General features: G+C 43.7%; 2 protein-coding genes across 2 annotated transcripts in view; both read left to right on the forward strand.

The window, feature by feature from the left end:
• Nucleotides 1-219: 219 nt before the first annotated feature.
• LOC125312306 (E3 ubiquitin-protein ligase TRIM39-like) lies at nt 220-18,134 on the forward strand. Its single transcript, XM_048270764.1, is given in 12 exon segments — nt 220-333; nt 1,672-2,012; nt 2,051-2,170; nt 4,609-4,758; nt 6,243-6,338; nt 7,527-7,760; nt 8,802-8,940; nt 10,476-10,502; nt 11,167-11,231; nt 15,259-15,369; nt 16,392-16,544; nt 17,823-18,134. Coding segments are annotated over 11 exon segments (1,647 nt in total). The 5' UTR covers nt 220-333; nt 1,672-1,679; the 3' UTR covers nt 18,042-18,134.
• A 275-nt stretch (nt 18,135-18,409) lies between these two features.
• The window catches only part of LOC125284307 (E3 ubiquitin-protein ligase TRIM39-like), a 28,345-nt gene continuing 27,527 nt past the window's right edge, over nt 18,410-19,227 (forward strand). Inside the window, exon 1 of the mRNA XM_048228216.1 lies at nt 18,410-18,503. The gene's annotated coding sequence lies outside the window, so the exon portion shown is untranslated. The remainder of the gene's footprint in view (nt 18,504-19,227) is intronic.

Here is a 19,227-nt window from a genome sequence, read left to right on the forward strand (position 1 = left end):
AGAGAGAGAGAGAGGGAGGAAAGGAATTCCATGTGTGTTATGCTGAAAGAGACAGACGGAAATAAAGAGAGAGAGAGAGACAGAGAGAGGGAGAAAGAGAGGGAGAGAGAGGGGTCTGTGTTCGTTTACAGAGTGGATCTCTGTTTCTTTAAGAGCTGCATGCTGGGCCAGACTGCTGAACACAAGAGAAGCGCAGCAGAGTGCAGTGACAGCTGTGTGTGTGTGTGTGTGTGTGGGGGTTTTGTCTGAAGAGGAAGTTCTGTGCTGCTTTGCTCACCGTAGACCACCACCTCTCTCTTAGCGCACAGACACACCTTCCAGAAGAAGACAACCGTGAGTACAACTACCGCAGATGCACACACATGCACGCATGCACCCACACACACACACACGCACAAACAGACCACACCCACACACACACATACACACACACATGCACGCACACACATGCACTAACAGACCACACCCACACCCACACACGCACACATACACACACGCGCACACACACACACACAAACAGACCACACCTTTACATAAAAAAAGTCACACACATCCAAAACACAGACAGACAGACGTACAGAATGACAAAGAGGTGTGTGTGTGTGTGTGTGTGAGAGTGTGTGTTTGTATGAGGGTGTGTGTGTGTGTGTGTGAGGGGGCGGGGTGACACATTTCTCTCAGCTGTGTCTGCTTCTATCTGTATCTAGAATCACATGGTTCAACAGGAGTCACATTACACACAGACACTCACCGGCAGTCCACACACACACACACACACACACACACACACACACACCAGCAGTCCCAGACACACCGGACACCCCACACACACACACACACACCAGCAGTCCCACAGACCCACACACACACACCAGCAGTCCCACACACACGTCTGATTTTCAAAGTTATGAATGTTCTTGATTTCAGCTACTTTGTGATCAGAGAAGAAAACTCTCTCAATTTAGGAGAACTAGGGTAAGATAAAGTGCTTTATGATGGTCAGGGCTATTTCAGTGGCTAGTTGTTTACTGAAGTATGTTGGGCCCTTAGCAGCTTTTCCATCTCTTGTTTTCATTTGATTTTCAAAAGATGTGCATTTTTAAAATTATAGGGAATATTCGATCTGCCCTTTTAGACGGCAGTCACATTGGCACATGTCTTATTCATATCTGATTTATTTCTGTATATGAATTATGCCTTGAACTGATCTGAAAATATTGGAATCTGTGTGGTTTTTCCTGTGTACACATTCATGTTGCATGTCTAAACTGTGGCGCATATGAGCAACAAATCAGAATTGGGTCACATTTAACTGACGATGTAAACATAGCCTGAGACATGTTTAGCAGCAGGGTTGACCAGCGTCTAACTTGAGTTTAGCAGCAGGGTTGACTAGCGTCTAACTTGAATTTAGCAGCAGGGTTGACTAGCGTCTCACTTGAGTTTAGCAGCAGGGTTGACTAGCTTCTAACTTAAATTTAGCAGCAGGGTTGACTAGCGTCTAACCTGAATTTAGCAGCAGGAGTTGCGTGACAGTTGACTAGCGTCTAACCTGAATTTAGCAGCAGGAGTTGCGTGACAGTTGACTAGCGGCTAACCTGAATTTAGCAGCAGGGGTTGCATGACAGTTGACTGGCGGCTAACTTGAAATCATGTGTGGTGTGTTTCCAGTGGTTGCCATGGCATTCTCCGGTGCTGGCGTGATCCGCGAGGAGCAGCTGCAGTGTCCAATCTGCCTGCAGCTGCTGGCCAACCCGGTCACCACCTCCTGCGGCCACAACTACTGCCAGGCCTGCCTGGGTCAGTACTGGGACAAGACCGCTCACGGCTGGCGCTGCCCGCTCTGCAAGGAGGCCTTCGCCCAGCGGCCCGCGCTCCGTATCAACACCACCCTGCGTGACATGGTGGAGCTGTTCCGTCAGAGCGCCGCCCACACCGACGCCGAGCTTGGCCCCGCCCCTGGTCCAGAGGGCTCAGCATGAATCCCTCGTCCCACTCGGCGCTGCCGGGGGGTGCGTGGTGCGACATGTCGCGGGGGTGGGGCAGGCAGTGGCGTCTCCGCGCCCTCAAGTCCTGCCTGGACTGCGGCACGTCGTTCTGCGCGCTGCACCTGGAGCTCCACCAGAGGGCGCCGGCGCTGCAGAGGCACGTGCTCAGTGAGCCGCTACAGGTCAGGGGTCACCACACCACGCTGCAGGGTTCAGGGGTCTCCTCATATCGCTCCTCACTCCTCATATCGCTCCTCACTCCTCATATCACTCCTCATATCGCTCCTCACTCCTCATATCTCATATCACTCCTCATATCGCTCCTCACTCCTCATATCGCTCCACACTCCTCATATCTCATATCACTCCTCACTCCTCATATCTCTCCTCATATCGCTCCTCACTCCTCATATCACTCCTCATATCGCTCCTCCTCTCCTTATCCTCATGCTCGCTCCTCCTCATATCTCTCCCTCTACTTCCTCCTCATATCGCTCCTATCTCCCCTCTCTCCCTCATATCCGCTCCACATCCTCCTCATATCAGCTCCTCCTCCTCATATCTCATATATCCTCCTCATATCGCTCCTCCCTCCTCCATATATCCTCATATCTCCTTATCCTCATATCTCATATCTCTCCTCATATCCTCCTCCTTATCTCTCCTCACCTCCTCATATCCTCCTCCATCCTCCCTCATATCTCATCATATCACTCCTCCTCTCCTCATATCTCTCCTCATACTCCTCATGTAAACCCTCCTCCTCATATCTCATATCCTCCTCATCGCTCCCTCCTCTCCTCATATATCCTCCTCCTCATATCCTCCTCCCTCACTCCTCATATCACTCCTCCCCTCATATCCTCCTCCTCCTCCTCATATCGCTCTCCCTCCTCCTTCTCCCTCCCTCCTCCTCACATCTCATATCACTCCTCATATCGCTCCTCACTCCTCATATCGCTCCTCACTCCTCATATCTCATATCACTCCTCTTCACTCCCCCCTCCTCCCTCATATATCTCCCTCCTCCCTCCCTCATATCCCTCCTCCATATCCTCCCTCATATCACTCCTCATATGCTCCTCCTCCTCCTCATCATCCTCATCCTCGCTCCTCATATCCTCCCTCATATCCTCCTCATATCGCTCCTCACTCCTCATATCGCTCCTCACTCCTCATATCTCATATCACTCCTCATATCGCTCCTCCCTCATATCTCATATCACTCCTCATATCGCTCCTCACTCCTCATATCACTCCTCATATCGCTCCTCATATCGCTCCTCACTCCTCATATCGCTCCTCACTCCCTCATATCGCCTCACTACCTCATATCGCCTCATATCGCTCCTCACTCCTCATATCGCTCCTCACTCCTCATTTCTCATATCACTCCTCATATCGCTCCTCATATCGCTCCTCACTCCTCATATCGCTCCTCACTCCTCATATCTCATATCACTCCTCATATCGCTCCTCACTCCTCATATCTCATATCACTCCTCATATTCCCTCACTCTCATATCCTCCTCATATCGCCTCACTCATATCATTCTCATATCGCCTCCTCATATCCTCCTCCTCATCCCTCATATCGCTCCTCACTCCTCATATCGCTCCTCACTCCTCATATCACTCCTCACTACACATATCGCTTGTCGCTGCCTCGCCATCCATCTAGCACACCAATGTGTGTTGAGGCGGGAGCCATACACATTACCATGGCAACGATGATCTCTACCAATCAAAGACTCTGCTTTTACACTTTAGGATTTCTGGTAGTGAGGTGCTTTTCCATGAAACCACAAGGTTGATGTCATATAAACTAGTGTCTACATGAGCATATCACAATCGCTTCATCATCACATAGCTGGTCATCACAAAGTCTATCTTGGACAGTTACGATTTTATGGCTTATAATTAAATTCTCAATGGAGAAAATGAGAAATTGTATTCTTATTTCTGGAATCGGAGTGGGCAGTGACTGTTGAACTGCTGAAATGAGCGTGCGGTCACTGTTGAACAGCTGAATTTGATTCTTACTTCTGGAATCGGAGTGGACAGTCACTGTTGAACTCTGACAGAAAAAATGCAGAAGTGCCGTTCACCCTGTTACGAGTTGATGAACCACGGAAACAATTCTGGAAACATTATTTTAAGGTACAAAAAACTCTTTGGTGTTGCTTTAAAGTGTTTATGGCTTTATAGCACAACATTTCTACAGCTAATCATTACACTCCATTCACTTGCCCATAAGAGTTAGTCATACCATTATGGCAGCTACATCGACGCATTCCACCTAATAGAACTTAGCGAACGTCTACGTGTATCTAATAGAACTTAGCGAAAGTCTACATGTATCTAATAAAACTTTGCGAACGTCTATGTGTGTGTGTGCGTGTGTGTCTGTGTGTACGTGTGAGTGGAACGTCTACGTGTATGGCAGCTACATTGACACATTCCACCTAACAGAACTTTGCGAACATCTACACGTGTGTCTATGTGTCGAACATCTACGTGTGTGTCTGTGTGTCGAACGTCTATGTGAATGTTATGAAACCTACTGCCATTGATGTTTCTGAAATGTTCCTGTGTGATACCTTCCCATAATGCATTGCAGGACCTGGAGGGGCGCGTGTGCCAGAAGCACCGGCGGCCGCTGGAGCTGTTCTGCAGGGACGACCACACGTGTGTGTGCCAGTTCTGCACCGAGGGAGAACACAAGAACCACAGCACGGTTCCCCTGGAAGAGGAGGGCAAGGACAGGAAGGTCAGAGTTCACCCTGCTACCCAAAACTCCAAAAATACCAAAATTAATGAACAGGGTGCAAATGCCTAAACTACAGGTGCATATAATAACATCATCATATAATTTAATCGCGTTGTCTTTGGCTGCTACTATTTACTAACTGTCACAGACACTTCCTATTTCTGCCTGCCTTCCTCCTGTAGTCATAAAGATAATAGGCTAAACACACACGCCGTTTTGAACTCCTGTAGTCATAAAGATAAACACACACGCCTAGTCATAAAGATAAACACCCACGCCGTTTTGAACTCCTGTAGTCATTAAGATAAACACCCACGCCGTTTTGAACTCCTGTAATCATAAAGATAATAGGCTAAACACCCACGACCCCAGTTTTGAACTCCTGGTCGGCTGAAAGGGCATTTTACTTAAAAAAAACAAAAAAAAAACATATCACATATCATGTTACATATCAGATTCACATGCTTTGCACTTGTGAAACCGGGTAAGATGAACGCAAACACATCTTTCCATTCCTCTTTCTAGGTCCAAGTATCTCCTCCCAGCCAACTCCTGAAGTTCACTCCTCACTTGGCATGCTAATATTTCTTGTAGGCAAACAATAAATGTTGTAACATTTTCAGGAAATGGGCCAACCAAGTAGCCTATTTAAGAATAAAAGATAGACTATCCAAAGAAGTAATTAGAATTATTAATTAGAAGTCAGGCTTTGTGTTAAACTGTCCATCATTGCCAAAATGATTGTAGCCAGTGCCTAGTGCTAGGCTACACATTTACTATTCACAATATTGAGGGGAGATAAAGAGTTGATCAAGAGAACTTAATTACTCAAGTATACCATCAATGGGCCCATACATGGTTTATTTTTCCCCCACAAGTTATTTTTATCTGTGTCTGTTTGTTTGTGTGTGTGTGTTTGTGTTTATGTGTGTCTGTGTGTTTTTGTTTGTTTGTTTGTGTGTTTGTTTGTGTGTGTGTGTTTTGTTTGTTTGTGTGTGTGTGTGTATGTGTGTGTGTGTTTGTGTGTGTGTGAGTGTCATGGTGAAGGTGCAAAAAGTAGTCAAACCATAGCACACATAGCTAAAGGACTAAGGTTTGACTACTTTTTGCACCTTCACCATGACACTCACTCCCTTTAGCACCTTACCAGTCCCGGCCCTGTAACTACAAGCGTCTTATGCTTGATCACCCTCAAGCACATTGGACTTTCTTAATTTAATTTATATAGTGTATTTAGTATTTAGTTTTGTTAGTTTTCTTATCTGTCTTATCTTCTACTGTCTTTATTGTACAGTGGAGTTTAGTTATATGTTTATACTTATACTTATGTTTACCATTTCTGCTGTAAGTGCATGTTGTGTTTGATGTCTGTATGCTACTGAGACCCTTGAATTTTCCCATGGGGATCAATAAAGTGTCTGTGTTTGTTTGTCTGTGTTTGTGTGTGTGTGTGTGTTTGTGTGAGTGTGTGTGTGTGTGTTCAGACTAAGCTGGGGAAGACTCAAGCAGAGCTTCTGGAGATGATTCTGGAGCGGCTGGATAAGATCAGCGAGATCAAACACTCTGTGGAGCTCAGGAAGGCTAGTATACAAAACATACACACAGACACACACACAAACATCTCTCACATACACACACACACAGACACACATACACACTCACACACACATAAACAAACACAGACACATACACACACATCTCACATACACACACGTCTCACATACAGGATTACATTACATTACATTACATTTGGCTGACGCATTTTTAACCAAAGCGACTAACAACATGGTAAACAGTTTAAGTTTTAAAGCAATTCTCTCAACAATTAGGACAATTTAAAAACGGTAGAGGACAGTAAAAATAAGTGCATCAGTGAGTGCTGTTTTTACTGTAAACAGTTGAGTGTCAGTTCAAGACGGCTGGTAAGTGCTAGGATCAGCAAGACTTGTTGTAAGTGGTGCTATGAGAGGAGATGTTCTCTAAAGAGCTGGGTCTTCAGGAGTTTTTTGTAGGAATTGTCAACGAGGAACAACAGATGAGAAAAGTTTGGATTGGCCTGAGCGTACCGGTGGTAGAGCTAGAAGTCGTTTGTCTGAGGAGCGCAGCGGTTTGGAGGTAGCGGATGTCTGTATGAGGGCATTCAAGTAGGTGGGAGCAGAACCGGAGACTACTTTGTAGGCAAGCGTTAGAGCCTTGAATTTGATGCGGGCCGCCATAGGTAGCCAGTGTAGCTGGATGAGCAGCGGGGTAACGTGCCCTTTTGGGTTGGTTGTAGACCAGGCGCGCCGCCGCGTTCTGGATCATCTGAAGGGGTTTCACTGCGCAGGCTGGGAGGATAAGATCAGCGAGATCAAACACGCTTGAGCTCAGGAAGGCAAAACACGCACACAAACAAACACAGATACACACACACATCTCACACACATACACACACACACATATACACTCAAACACATATAAACAAACACAGACACACACACACACATCTCACATACACACATTCACACACACATCTCACATTGCTGATGAAATTACATTCATGCTGAATTTGAGAGGTGGTTGACGTCATTCTCATCCAAAAACATCCAGAGAAGAAAAGAGAAATCGAGAGCAGACCAAGCGTGGAACCCTGCGGAACCCCACGATGTATATGTCTCTGTCTGTGTTTGTTGTGTGTGTGTGTGTGTGTGTGTGTGAATTGTTTTGTGTGTGTGTGTGTGTGTGTGTGTGTGTGTATGTCTGTGAAATGTGTGTGTGTGTGTGTGTAGAAGAGCACAGAGGAGGAGCTGGCAGCGAGTGAGCAGCTGTGTGCGTCGGTGGTGCGCTGTGTGGAGCGGAGCCGTCGGGAGCTGGAGGAGGACCTGAGGGAGGACCAGGAGGCGGCGGAGAGGGAGGCGGAGGAGATGGTGGCGCAGCTGCAGCAGGAGATCACCTCCCTCAAGACCCGCAGCACCGACACCGTCCACCTGCTCCACACCGAGGACAACCTACACCTGCTGCAGGTATCACACACACACACACACCGAGGACAACCTACACCTACTGCAGGTATCTCACACACACACACACACCTTCTGCAGGTATCACACACACACACACACACACACACACACACACACCGAGGACAACCTACATGTACTGCAGGTATCACACACACACACACACCGAGGACAACCTACACGTGCTGCAGGTATCACACACACACACACACCGAGGACAACCTACACCTGTTGCAGGCATCACACACACACACACACACACCGAGGACAACCTACACCTGCTGTAGGTAACACACACATTGAGGACAACCTTCTGCAGGTATCACACACACACACCTGCTGCAGGTATCTCTCACACACACACACACACACACACAAAGCAGATATGTGTAAATGTAAATTAGGTTTCTCGGCCAAGTATACTTGCGTATACAAGGAATTTGATCTATGAATTAGTGAAGACAAAGAGCACACAGTGAACACACAGTGAGGTGAAGCACACACTAATCCCGGAGCAGTGAGCTGCCTTGCTACAGCGGTGCTCGGGGAGCAGTGAGGGGTTAGGTGCCTTGCTCAAGGGTTACTTCAAGTTCCTACTGGTCGGGGATTAAACCGGCAACCCTCTGGTTTCAAGCTCGAAGCGCTACTCACATGACATGACACGCACATGCCCCACTCACATGACATGACACGCACATGTAAGGGTAGCCGGCTGGTATGTAGCTGTGCAGTATGTACCCTATGTTGTGTAAACATCTCTCCCAACGGCTTAGGAGTCGTGCTAGTGAGAGAGCTGGCTTTTAGCTCAAATGCTTGTCTGCTCGACTTGAGGTGCTGCTGTTTGCGGGTTTGAGTGTGGCCAAGTGCAAGGCTGTCTGTTAACACAATACAGGTTATACAGAAACACTCACACACTGACTCATATAGCGACCTTGGGTTTGAGAAAGGCGTATATAAAATAAACGTATTATTATATACACACACACAAACACTGACACTCATGTACACACACACACACACACGTTTCTCTCTCTGTGTATGCAGGCAGACCCGGCACTGTGCTGCCCTCCAGAGACGCGCAGCTGGGCCGGCGTGAGGGTGAACACACACGTGTGTGTGGAGGCCGCCATGGTCAAGATGGAGAAGACGCTCAGGGACCAGCTGCAGAGCATCCCACAGAGGAGTAAGACACACACACACACACACACACACACACACACTACACACACACACAAACACTACACACACACACACACACTACACACACACACCCATATATACACACACATACACACACATGCTAAGATGTGATGCTAATGATGCTAAGATGTGTTTTGACGCTAATATGTGATGCTAATGATGCTAAGATGTGATGTGATGTTAATGATATAAAAATGTGATATGATGCTATGATGTGATATGATGCTAATGATATATGTTATGATGATAAGATGTAATGCTAATGATGCTAAGATTAGTTGCTAATGATGCTAAGATGTGATGTGATGCTAATGATATAAAGATGTGTTATGATGCTAAGATGTGTTGTGATGCTAATGATATTAATGTTATGATGCTAAGATGTGATGTGATGCTAATGATATAAAGATGTATTATGATGCTAAGATGTGTTGTGATGCTAATGATATTAATGTTATGATGCTAAGATCTGAAGCTAATGATGCTAAGATGTGTTTTGACACAAGATGTGATGCTAATGATATTAATGTTATGATGCTAAGATCTGAAGCTAATGATGCTAAGATGTATTTTCATGCTAAGATGCGATGTGATATGATGCTAATGATAATAAGATGTGATATGATACTAAGATGTGATGTGATGCTAATGATTCTAAGATGTGATATTATAATGACGTAAAGATGTGTTATGATGCTTACGATGCAAAGATGTGTCATGATGCTAATAAAATGTTATGGGATTTGGCAGAAGCTTTTGTCGAAAGCGACATACAAATAAAAACAATACAATTGTTCAAATGAACAGTTTTAAAATGTATAAAGATTACATTTAGATAAAGATATGGTAAGATTACAATAAGGAGTATAGCAATAATAAACAATAAAGTAAATTCAATAAATAGCCTGAAAATAAACATACTATAATATACAAACCATAACTCATAAGAAACGCTTAACATGCTGAACAGATTTGCCTTTAGACTCCTCATGAAAGACCCAAAACTATTACAGGAATGGATGAACTGGGCAACTCATTTCACCCACAAGGAACCACTGAGGAAAAAACTCTTGAATTTGACCTAGCATTTATGGCGGTTCGACACAACAGAGGCTCATCATGTTATGATGTTAAGATGTGATGCTAATAATGTGTTATGATGCTAAGATATGATGTTAAAGATGTTAAAATGTAACGTGATGCTCATGATGCTAAGATGTGATGTAATGGCAAGATATAAAGATGTGTTGTAATGCTAATGATGTTAGGATGTGATGTAATGCTAATTATATAAAGATGTGTTTTGATGCTAAGATGTGATGTGATGCTAATGATAAAATATGTGTTGCAATGTGTAACGCTAATTATATAAAGATGTGTTTTGATGCTAATAATGCTAAAATGTGATGTAATGCTAATGATAAAAATATGTGTTTTGATGCTAAGATGTGAAGCTAAGATATTTTGTGATGCTAATGATTTTAAAATGTGATGTGATGTATTCTTCTGTCTGCACAGAACTCAGAAGGATCCAGCAATATGAAGGTGAGCTCCATCAGTGAGATTTTACATTTTTTACATCAACTAACTTACAAAATATGAGAAAATGCACAAAAATATTTTACAGAAATACAGCCGTTTAGGAGATCTTGTTGAGGTTTATGTTACCCTCACATGGATTGGCAGTCGCCATGGACCCCCCCACCACACACACTCACACAGACACACAACACACACACACACACACACAGGCGTCTGACCATAGCTCTGCTGTCTTCCCCTCACACACACACACACACACATACACACAGGCGTCTGACCATAGCTCTGCTGTCTTCCCCTCACACACACACACACAGGCGTCTGACCATAGCTCTGCTGTCTTCCCCTCACACACACAGGCGTCTGACCATAGCTCTGCTGTCTGCCCCTCACACACACACACACACACACACTGACCGTAGCTCTGCTGTCTGTCCCTCACACACACACACACTGACCGTAGCTCTGCTGTCTTCCCCTCACACACACACACACACACTGACCGTAGCTCTGCTGTCTGCCCCTCACACACACACACACACTGACCGTAGCTCTGCTCTCTGCCCTTCACACACACACACACACACACTGACCGTAGCTCTGCTGTTTGCCCCTCACACACAGACACACACACACACACTGACCGTAGCTCTGCTGTCCCCTGCAGTGGACGTGACGCTGGACCCCGTGACAGCGCACCCCAAGCTGCTGCTGTCTGCTGACCGCAAGCAGGTGCGTGTGTGTGTGTGTGTGTGTTAATACCACGCGGCAACATTCTAATCTGAACAATGAAGCCTACCCGGAAGTTCGAAAAACTGCAATACATCGAAAATCCGCTAGGGACTGGTCCCAAAAGCGAGCAAATGTCCATAGACTCCCATGTTAAAATGTCCGTTTTCACAGCGTAATGTTTTTAAAGCCTGGTCCCATGGACTTTTATTGTACTTTTCGGTAGTTTCCCAGTGCCTGACAACTGTGAGGGGAGTGAATCTTTTTCTAACTCATTAGTTTAGATCACATTTAGATATAAAATATATGAATAATTAAGGGCGTGGTCGGCTTGATTGACGGCTGATGTCGAGGCATACAGCAGCAGACGTTGCCAGCTGAGTGGAAAGTGGAAAGCCTGAAACTTTGACGTCTCAGCCATGATTATACACAAAGTTACCACATCCTTTCTGAACATCTTTATTCAAAAAAGCTGACATAAAATGGTTTGCTAAGCTATTAATTGAAGCCTACTAACCCGACACTTTCAGAAGACTTCATTCCAGTTTTTTTTCAGGTAAGTGACATTCATTCCACTACTATTTCCGCGTAGCACTAGATGTTAGCATTATTTAGCATCGAGTGGGCACTAACATTAGGCTACGTAAGCGTCAAATCGCCTCAAATAAGTTAATGTCGAAAATGATGACCGAATGGCAGAAGCACACACATACATTTAGTTAACTTTAATAAAGTTAACGTTAGTGAAACTCATTGTGCTCCCGTTATGAGTTAGCTTAGCGTTGGTCATACTAGCCAGGTGTGAGTCAATGAACAGACAGCTGTAACGTTAAAGTTAACATTAGTTCACAAACATACTGGGGCAACAAAGCATGTTCTCGTCAAAAAAACTTTTGTAAATACGCTCTGTGGGAATGCTTAGTCCATTGATAATTTATACAGTCTTTGGGTTGTCACATTTAAGATAAAAAAAAACGTTTGTTCATATGATAACTTCAGCCGAAGCATTAAAAGGCTTGTCGGCTAGCTGAGGCAAAATTGTGAACCACTATGAACCATTGACCGTATACTTTGAACATGGAGCTGTGATAACAAGCGATAGCTAGTCACCATAACTGGTGTTAGTTATAATTGACGTTTGAAACTCTTATTGATGCCATGTATTTGTTAAACACAAATTTGAATGAACATTCTTGTCTATACAAAGTTTCCTTGTAGGTAATCCAGACAGGCTGGGTGCTGGAGAGGGTTCTGGACTCCTAACTTCAATTCTCGTCTGTGCAGTCAACACTCAGAAGCATCACTTCAGCACTGATTCCATGGTACTTGACATTTTTCATACATTTAATTGGAGCAACCTACTGGTTGTATATTCCAGACATCGTTACCATATACTGAACAAACATGAATGCATTTCAGACATTTAGAGTGGCCTTTTATTGTGAGCAGTCCAGGGCAAATCTGTGCAATAACTATCAAAATAATTATCATTAGCATCTTTTGATAAGTCACACATGGAAAGTAGTTGTATTATGCCTTCAAATCAGCAGGTTTTGGTTGGATCCAGATTGCATAATTAAACAATATGGCACCAGTGGCTGGCTACTGTTTGACTGGACCTTGGCCTAACTGTTAATAACTACCTCAATAGGGTGTAGATATGAGCTTACACTGTTTCACTGAAAACACAAAAATACCAGAAATAGTTATTCTACATTACTTTAAATACACCACATTTGTTTTTGCTTATTGCCCGCATAAACAGGGCATGTGCAATAGTTGAATACGCATGTCCTGTCCCCATTTAGCTAAGTGTTCTGTGAGTTTGTTGTTCATTATAAATATTGGGAGTGAGTCTGCAAATCTTACTTCGTTGTTGTCATATATTGCCTCCACAGTCTATGATTGCCACATAAAAAACTATTTTTTTAGCTTAATTTGTGAGCACTTGTTCATAGTTTGCAGTAGGTTCAAGGATGTGACATATCATTTTCTTTTTTCAGATCTGGAACATTTTGAAATCCTACCAGATGGGGCACAAGTCATTGAGCAGTGGCAGCTTCTGACTTCAAGGACTTTGTTCACCAGCAGACCCCTTGAGGATTACCTGTATTTACAGCATTTGCATCTGTGTCTTTAAAGTGATCTAATATGTATTGACTATGTACTAGCTTAGTACATATTAGTTTTTGTTATTTTAGTTTCACAAATTCTGTGGTTACCTGTAATGCTCAAGATATACAAGTAAAAAATCACCTTTACTTCTGCATCTGGGTCTTCAATTCAACCTACTGACTGAAGCTGACAGATTTGTATAAATGTTTTTGAAAGCACAGGCAAATTGGTTTGGCATGAGTTTTAATGTATAGTCTCAATGGGTTCAATATCACCACACCCCAGCCAAACCACTTCACCTGGACCTCTAGTCCCAGGTTAGAGCCCATGGACCTCCTTACCGCCTCCTCCCCATGGTGAAGGTAAACATTTCATTAGTACCTATATATCTTACAAGATAATACAATAATGCAAACCAACACTACTTGTTGTAATCAACAAAAGTACAGTTATTGTACAATGCTGTAGTACTATTGTGCGATTTGAAATGGGTCTTCAGTGACTACACTACACTAATATTGGCATTGTTATGCCAAACACCGGACACTGTAACTGGATTTAACGTTTTGATAATAGCCTGACAACAAGGGGAAATAAGGCAAGCTAACCGAACATAAATGCTGGATCGTGAAATGGCCACCGATGAGAAATTTCAATGTCATCTTAGACCAAGCTACCACAGACAACTTTAGAGCAATATAGCGATTTCAAAACGTGATATTAAGAGTTAATCAAAAATAATTAATGATGTACAAGTTAACTAATACCCTACTACGATTTTGTTATCAATTCATACCACACGTTGACAGAATACAGCGAGCTGGCTGATGTTATCGTAAATGAATTAACGTTAAAATGATGGCTGCCACTGAGGATATGAGATGGGTAACGTTAATCACAAAACAATAAAGGCAAAGATAGATTTTTGTCAGTATGAGTTGCTGAACCTGTAACGCTAAACTGCTAAATTACTCTACGTTATTTTACCATAACTTCAGCAAGGGAGGGATAGCTAAGCTAACGTTAGTTTATTTTACATAGAAGCTGCAAACTCAACTCTTCATTCTCAACTTTTCAACCGTTCACCCGAATACCTTTCAGCATACAACATTATAAAGTGTCTGAACATGGCATTAAGAAACATACATGAACTTCACGTTAGCAGATCAAACTTACCAGCAAATTATGTTACAGCAACGTCTGTGCCAGTCCATCTTGTAGGCCAGATAGCTTAGCTGAGGCTGACGACGAGCGGTTTCACCGGCTTGCTCAGACTCATACAGAGCCCCGCCCCTTTGCCCATATATGGATTGGCCAGGAGGTGAAAGCTGAGGGTTAGGATTTCCCCAAAGGTTTTCCAAGATGGCGCCGCCCATACCCCATAAGCGGCTTCATAACCGTTCTTCAGAAAAAATCTATGGGTGACGTCATAGACGCTTTGTCCATATTTTTTACAGTCTATGGTTAACACCCCAAGCTGCTGCTGTCTGCTGACCGTGGGAGTGCGGAGGGACTAGAAAGGTCCCCGTGTGTGTGTGTGTGTAATGTGTGTGTGTGTGTGAGTGTGTGTAATGTGTGTGTAATGTGTATGTGTGTTAATAGGTGCGGTGCGGAGACAAGCCCCAGAAGGTCCCCCCCGTGTGTGTGTGTGTGTAATGTGTGTGTAATGTGTGTGTGTGTGTAATGTGTGTGTGTGTGTGTGTAATGTGTGTGTGTGTGTAATGTGTGTGTGTGTGTGTGTTAATAGGTGCGGAGACAAGCCCCAGAAGGTCCCCCCGTGTGTGTGTGTGTGTGTAATGTGTGTGTAATGTGTGTGTGTGTTAATAGGTGCGGTGCGGAGACAAGCCCAAGGTATTGTGGTATTGTGTAATGTGTGTGTGTGTAATGTGTGTGTAATGTGTGTGTGTGTTAATAGGTGCGGTGCGGAGACAAGCCCCAGAAGGTCCCCCCGAGCCCCCTGCGCTTCGACAGCTGTGCCTGCGTACTGGCCACACAGCGCTTCGCCTCAGGAAGACACTACTTCCAGGTGTGTGTGTTTGCTTGTTAATATATGTGTGTGTGTGTTAATATGTGTGTGTGTGTGTGTTAATATGTGTGTGTTGACTTGTGTGTCTTAATATGTGTGTGTGTGTGTGTTAATATGTGTGTGTGCGTGTTAATGTGTGTGTGTGTGTGTTGTGTTAATATGTGTGTGTGTGTTAATACAGTATGTGTGTGTGTGTGTGTTAATATGTGTGTGTGTGTGTGTTAATACAGTAAGTGTGTGTGTTAATGTGTGTGTGTGTGTTAATGTGTGTTAATATGTGTGTTTGTGTGTGTTAATATGTGTGTGTGTGTGTAAATGTGTGTGTGTGTGTGTTAATATGTGTGTGTGTTAATACAGTGTGTGTGTGTGTTAATACAGTAAGTGTGTGTGTTAATATGTGTGTGTGTTAATGTGTGTGTGTGTTTGTGTGCTAATATGTGTGTGTGTGTGTTAATATGTGTGTGTGTGTGTGTGTGTGTTAATGTGTGTGTTAATATGTGTGTGTGTTAATGTGTGTGTTTGTGTGTTAATATGTGTGTGTGTGTGTTAAAATGTGTGTGTTAAAAGTGTGTGTGTGTGTTAATATGTGTGTGTGTGTGTTAATGTGTGTGTTAATATGTGTGTGTGTGTTTGTGTGTGTTAATATGTGTGTGTGTGTGTTAATATGTGTGTGTTAAATGTGTGTGTGTGTGTGTGTGTATTATATGTGTGTGTGTGTGTGTGTGTTAATATGTGTGTGTGTGTGTGTGTGTGTTTGTGTGTGTTAAATATGTGTGTGTGTGTGTGTGTGTGTTAATATGTTTGTGTTTGTGTGTTAATATGTGTGTGTGTGTGTTAAATGTGTGTGTGTGTGTTAAATGTGTGTGTGTGTGTGTGTTATATGTGTGTGTGTGTGTGTGTTAATATGTGTGTGTGTGTGTGTGTGTGTGTGTTAATATGTGTGTGTGTGTGTGTGTGTGTGTTAATATGTGTGTGTGTGTGTGTGTGTGGTTAATATGTGTGTGTGTGTGTGTGTGTGTCAGGTCCGCGTGGGCGGTAAGACGGGCTGGGGAGTGGGCGTGGCCAGTGAGGCGCTGCAGCGTAAGGGGGAGGTGTGTGTTTCTCCGGAGGAGGGCGTGTGGACACTGGTGCTGAGGGCGGGGCCAGAGTACTGGGCTGCTGACCACACCCCCCAGGTATGTGTATGTGCTAATGTGTGTGTGTTAACCCTTAGAACCCTAAGCTGTTTTTAGGGTATTTTCACTACCTTTATTCATTAGGATTTATTCATTGTAAGTGCCACACACACATATTATATATTGTTTTTTTCAGCAGAGTCTAGGCTATACAGATCTGCCATCATTTCATGTATTAGTACTAGCATTGATTTTATTTTGATTTTTAAAAAATTAAAACTATAAAAAAACATTATAAAATTCTTATATTTAGACATGTAATCTCACCACAGCAAGCTCATGGCTCTACATTGCATTTCATGTGTGTGTGGGGCAGACTGTCCTGAAAGCAGACAATATAATTGCGCCATGTTGGAGGGATACTCCTGGGGCTGAACAATTTACAGAAATAATGTGGTGTGATTTTAGGGAAATAAATGCCATTTTTATTTAGTGATTTAATGACCTTTCTGCGGCTTTCCATATCTGTGAACCAAACGGATCTGACCTGATTTGACCGAGGTTGCGTGGTAGCGGTGATGTCTATGGTGTATGCACTCATGTGATTCTCAACTTTTACTGGATTGCCATGAACAAAGTAAGGCAAAAAAGCTGTTTCTTTGTTAAACAAATTGGGATGCAATGTGAGCCTTGGGTTGGATGCCATGCAGGAATTTGCTAGGATCTCAAAAACGGTTATAGACATGCTTTGCTATAGAAACCTACGATAGCGTTGGATTATGCTGCCACAAAACGTGGGGGGTAAAGTCCAGCAATATAAGTTATTATTTTGCTGTCACTTCGTTTGTTTATAACCCAGAAGGATGTACTTGGTATCAAATGATAGCGATCACAGGTTCGTGATGTAATTCAAGCGAGTAATGGGTACACAGGTGAGCTTTAAGAGAAGTATAGACTGTAAATATGTTGCAATTTGATTTAATTTCATGATTTTTTTTTTTATATACTTGATGGTACAGACAAGGTGTGTAGTCTCTTTGGAAAGCCCCACTTCTGCTCTGTCATGCAATAAGGTTTCATCTAGCTGCGATGAACAGATCGAACAATTTAACAGAAGAAAAGGGTGTGTCTTTTGGCGCTTTTCGTCCAATCGAGGGTTCTAAGGGTTAATGTGTATGTGTGTTAATGTGTGTGTGTGTGTGTGTGTGTTGATGTGTGTGTGTGTGTGTGTGTGTGTGTGTTAATATGTGTGTTTGTGTGTGTGTGTGTGTGTGTGTGTTAATATGTGTGTGTGTGTGTGTGTGTGTGTGTGTGTGGGCTGCTGACCACACCCCCCAGCGCCTGACCCCGTGCGGAGAGCTGCGGACGCTGGGTGTGTTCCTGGACTACGATGGCGGCCGAGTCGCCTTCTACGACGTGGAGAACACCGCGCTGCTCTACGCCTTCACACACCTCACCTTCACCGACAGGCTCCACCCCTTCTTCAGCCCCTACAACAACGATGGCGGGGGAAACTCCGCCCCTCTTGTCATCACGCCTGTCAATCACACGACATGAGTGCCAAACCTGCTGTTTACAAACAACGTTCTACTTTTACTTTAACAATGCCTGAAGTAATAACAGTGAATAAAAATATAACAAAAATGTGAACTTGTTTATGTTTTTGTGTGTTCACATATGTGTGTGTGTTAGTGTGTGTATGTGTGAATGAGACAGACAGACATGGCAGTTCATTGAGGACAATGGGAGGAGTGTATTATATGTATGTGTGTGTGTCTTTAAATGTGAAAGGGGTGTGGCTTACGCCTGGGAGGCGTGTCACAGCAGCTGGTGTCACTTTTAGAGCAGTTTAGGAGGGGGCGGGGCTTAGACCTGACACCCATTCAAAGGAAAATGTTTGCCCCAGCGCAGTAAGCGCCCACACACACACACACACACACACCTCCTTTGACAAGGACACACACCTTGCCTGATTTTGTCCATCGCTTTTTGAAACTGGGACCCAAGCAGGAACTATAGGTAAAACACACATGCACACACATTTTACACGTACAGTTTACAAACACACACATACATACAAACAAACACACATTTTACAACTAACACAACACACAAATTTTACAAAAACACAAATGCACATAAAGACGTGCACACATACACACTGACAAACACTATTTAATCTCTCACACACACACACACTTTACACTCAGTAGTTGTGGACACATACATGTTCACACACACACACACATCTTTCACTCAGTGGACACGCACCACAAAGTACAGTACTGACACACACACTTGTAATTGCTGGCATACACACTGACATGAGCTGAAATAGAAAGCACACGCGCGTGCACACACACATTTGTGCTCTGTGTGTGTGTGTGTGTTGGGGGGGCTTACTCAGCTGTGTATGCTTCCATCTGCTGCTGAACTCAAGTGGTCCAACAGGAGTCACATTACCACACACACACACACAAACAGACATATGACTTATATGTTATACATTATGCGTGCGGTATAGACTCTCTGTTTAAGTGTGTGTTATACTCTCTCTCTCTCTGTTTAAGTGTGCGTTATACTCTCTCTCTCTGTTTAAGTGTGTGTTATACTCTCTCTGTTTAAGCGTGTGTTATACTCTCTCTCTCTCTGTTTAAGTGTGTGTTATACTCTCTCTCTCTGTTTAAGTGTGTGTTATACTCTCATACTCTCTCTCTCTGTTTAAGCGTGTGTTATACTCTCA

This window comes from Alosa alosa, chromosome 19 (assembly GCF_017589495.1).
Source record: "Alosa alosa isolate M-15738 ecotype Scorff River chromosome 19, AALO_Geno_1.1, whole genome shotgun sequence".
In the NCBI taxonomy this organism is placed as follows: domain Eukaryota; kingdom Metazoa; phylum Chordata; class Actinopteri; order Clupeiformes; family Clupeidae; genus Alosa; species Alosa alosa.